This window comes from Antrostomus carolinensis, unplaced genomic scaffold, assembly GCF_000700745.2.
Source record: "Antrostomus carolinensis isolate BGI_N321 unplaced genomic scaffold, ASM70074v2 scaffold30269, whole genome shotgun sequence".
Taxonomy (NCBI): domain Eukaryota; kingdom Metazoa; phylum Chordata; class Aves; order Caprimulgiformes; family Caprimulgidae; genus Antrostomus; species Antrostomus carolinensis.
In genome coordinates, this window is record NW_010338380.1 from 1027 (window position 1) to 4204 (window position 3178).

Sequence of the window (3178 nt, forward strand, 5' to 3'; positions counted from 1 at the left end):
ATTATTTTTTCAGTTCTGCTCTCGTGGTCAGTCTGTAACCACAACATGGGAGGTGAGTGGGTGAGCTCCAAGCCAAACCAGGAAAGGCATTCATCAGTGAGGCTAACTGCTTTATCTGCCTTTTGTCTGGTTTGATTTTTATGAGTAGATAACAGGATTTCAGTCTCTAGCCAAGTGTTTCAAACATGCCACTAATTATATATTTAAAAAAAAAAAAATGTATGCTGATTGAAACTCGGATGCTTGGTGTTCATCCAGATCTTCATGCAGAAATACCTGCACGCAAGCGGAAATCTTTGCAGTTACACATTAAACTAAACAGTCAGTTCAGTTTCACAGCATTATGAACAGCTCTGTAATCGCATCAGTAGGAACTAGGTGAGAAATATTCTTTCCCGTGCATTTTTACCCGGAAATCATCAGGAACAAGAAGCACCTGACTTTGCATGAAACTGTGTACCTTTGATTATATGTGATTTATCTGCAGTGGCATAGAACTGGTTGCCTTTACAAAGCTGTTATCTCAAATGTTGATTATGCATCCTGAAAACACGATGAAGTTCTTGCCAAGTCTTCACAGACTCAAGCCTGCTACAGTTCTTGCTTTTGGGGAATGGTAATTAATTAATTTAATAGGTTACCTTGGCCATGGCAATTAAACTTTCAGTTTAAATACAGGATTTGAAAGAAAAGCCAGGTATTGATGAATAGAAAAGCACTGCTTATTATGCTTCCTTACCCAAAAACCACTTTTCCAAACTCCTCTTGGGTACTGAAACACTGAAACACATGCAATTACTTGTCCTGTATGGCAGAAATGTTCCTCCTGACTATCATGGGTTTAAAATGTGTATTTGGTCTTTAATTTAAGTATGTATGTTGCTTTTATGGTCAGCAGAAAGGAGAAACTGCAGAGCGCAATCCATCCTCTCTTAACAGAGCACTGAGATAGGTAGGACTCAGAGGTCCCATCCTACTTGGGTCAGCATCACATTCTCACTCATCACCCTCCTCCTTTGTCTTTCAGCTCCCGGAGTAGTATCATTAGTTGTCCCACAACCCAACATCAATGCAACAGTGGCACAAAACATCCTCCTCTCCGTTGAATACTCTTGCAGAGGCGCGGCCACCATTGAGTGGAAGCATGTGTCGAGCTGGGGCACCACCAAAATTGTTGAGTGGAAAAGTGGGAATTCTGTCAACATATCCACAGTCTACAAGGACAGAGTGACTACTTTTGAAAATGGCTCTATACAGCTTCTGAACGTGGGCATGAGAGATGCCGGCTACTATTTTATCACTGTAACAGAGGAGTATGGAACCAACACCTACGGCACCATCATAGTCAATGTTTACGGTACAAACTAGATGTGATTTCTTGTCTTTACTCTCTATTTGACCATTAATCTGCTCATAATTAATTTTATAATATTATTTTTTTTCTGTGCTCCTTGCAGAGATTATCTATGAAGATCTACATTTTGTAGCAGTGCTCTTTGCATTTCTCGCTGCAGTATCTGCCGTTTTGATCTGCTTCATGTGGCTGTGTAATAAATCTCTGCATCTATTTCAGAAAAAAACGACACACAAACTAACAGGTATCTCTCTAAGACTGTAGTCAAAGTAGAGGGTTCTCAAGTCTGAATTTTCAGCCTAAAATTCACTTGTGATTTGAGCCATAAAGGTGCTAAGCAAGGACAGTGAGAAACAAGACTGGAAGGGCACGTTCAGTTATCCCGCTCAACTCCTTACTAGCTGAGACAACTGAAGAGTAGGTATTTAGTTGTAGAACAATCCAAAGGACATCTGCCTTCTACATTTTACATCAGAAACCACAAAACACTTCCCAACATTGCTAACTGCAAAACTTGGGGAGAAAAGGCCCATCAGTTGGCAGGAGACAAAGTCAGGAGCATCAGGGGTCTGCACCAGAAGGGTATCTCCCAGGAGAAAATACTCAAATGGCCTTTGAGAGTGGCTCCTACTTCACTTCATGGAGGACTGCACCTCTTCTTCTCCTCTCAAACCCCCTTTTCATCTGTCCTCACGTTTGATTTGGTTGTGGACTTCAACGAACACTGACTAATATCAAAAGCAGACTCCTGACATGCGCCAAAGATACCAGTCGTGAAAAGGAGATCAAGGGCTGCACTGAAGGGAACATTCACATATTTAGAGAAGAAACTTCCAAGCCACAGCCAGGGACATACAGCCCAGGGAGCAACACAAGGTGCCATGCTACAGGCCTGGGCACAAGCTCTGAGCACATCCTTGGAACAGAAGGTTTCTTCTACCAGGCAGTTTTTTTACCAGGAGTTTTTGTTGTTGTTGTTTTCTTTCCCCAGGTATTTACCTCCCTTCTTTGTAAATGCAGATCCACTAGTGGTTTCTTGTCCTATAGGTCAAAGGTCTGTATTTCTTCTCTAATAAGCGCTGCTTAAGCTGTTACATTACCAAAGGCAGCCTAAGTATCAGTGTTTTTACTAAACCAACATAACACACTCAAGGATCATAAGCCTCACAGCCCAGACTTTGTGTCAACTCTGCAAAACTTGATATGAGAAGAGATGAATTTGGCTCGAGCTGTCTCTTCCTACTGCTCACCTGCAGCTCTAAGGGCTGCTGCTGTGCACCACTCAGAAGCTTCCGTAGCTACTGAAAGTATTCCAGAATATACATGCTTTGGTTTGGATAAAGTCTCTTCTTCCTCCAGTTAAAGCCAATCTTCCTCCAGAGATGAGTTGAATACAGTTATTTGGCAGAGTTCAGGAAAAAGCCAGTTCTGGAGACTTTCTCCCAGAACCTGATGCTAAGAAGGGACCTGACTTCTGCCCTAGTTCCTCCTTAGAAGAGCCCTCCTTTCAAAATCACAAAGACAGGTATAAGGGCTTTAATTTTCATAGTGCCTCTAGTCTTGTATTGGAAGAGACCAGCGTCACTTTAAGGACTGAGGGACTCTTTATGTAGTTAAATATTGTGAAAAGATGTATTGAAAACCTAACTTGTAGATGAGTAAGCTTGAGCTAATATTAAAAAGTTCAAAATGTCTCAGCTATTAACACAGCATTGTTAATTTTGGAACATTGCCCTTCCAGTCCATTTGCCAATCAATAATAATATGCTTTTATTTGCAGCAAGTACAACTGAAGAGATCGAACTGGAAACCATTGAGTGTTAG

The 3178-nt window shown here is 41.4% G+C and overlaps 1 protein-coding gene across 1 annotated transcript; it reads left to right on the plus strand.

Moving 5' to 3' along the window:
- Nucleotides 1-939: 939 nt before the first annotated feature.
- VSTM5 (V-set and transmembrane domain containing 5) lies at nt 940-3178 on the plus strand (the record flags this gene model as incomplete). The annotated part of the gene is made up of 3 exons (XM_010175504.1): nt 940-1357; nt 1458-1598; nt 3135-3178. Coding segments are annotated over 3 exons (603 nt in total), but the record flags the coding sequence as incomplete, so codon positions are not given.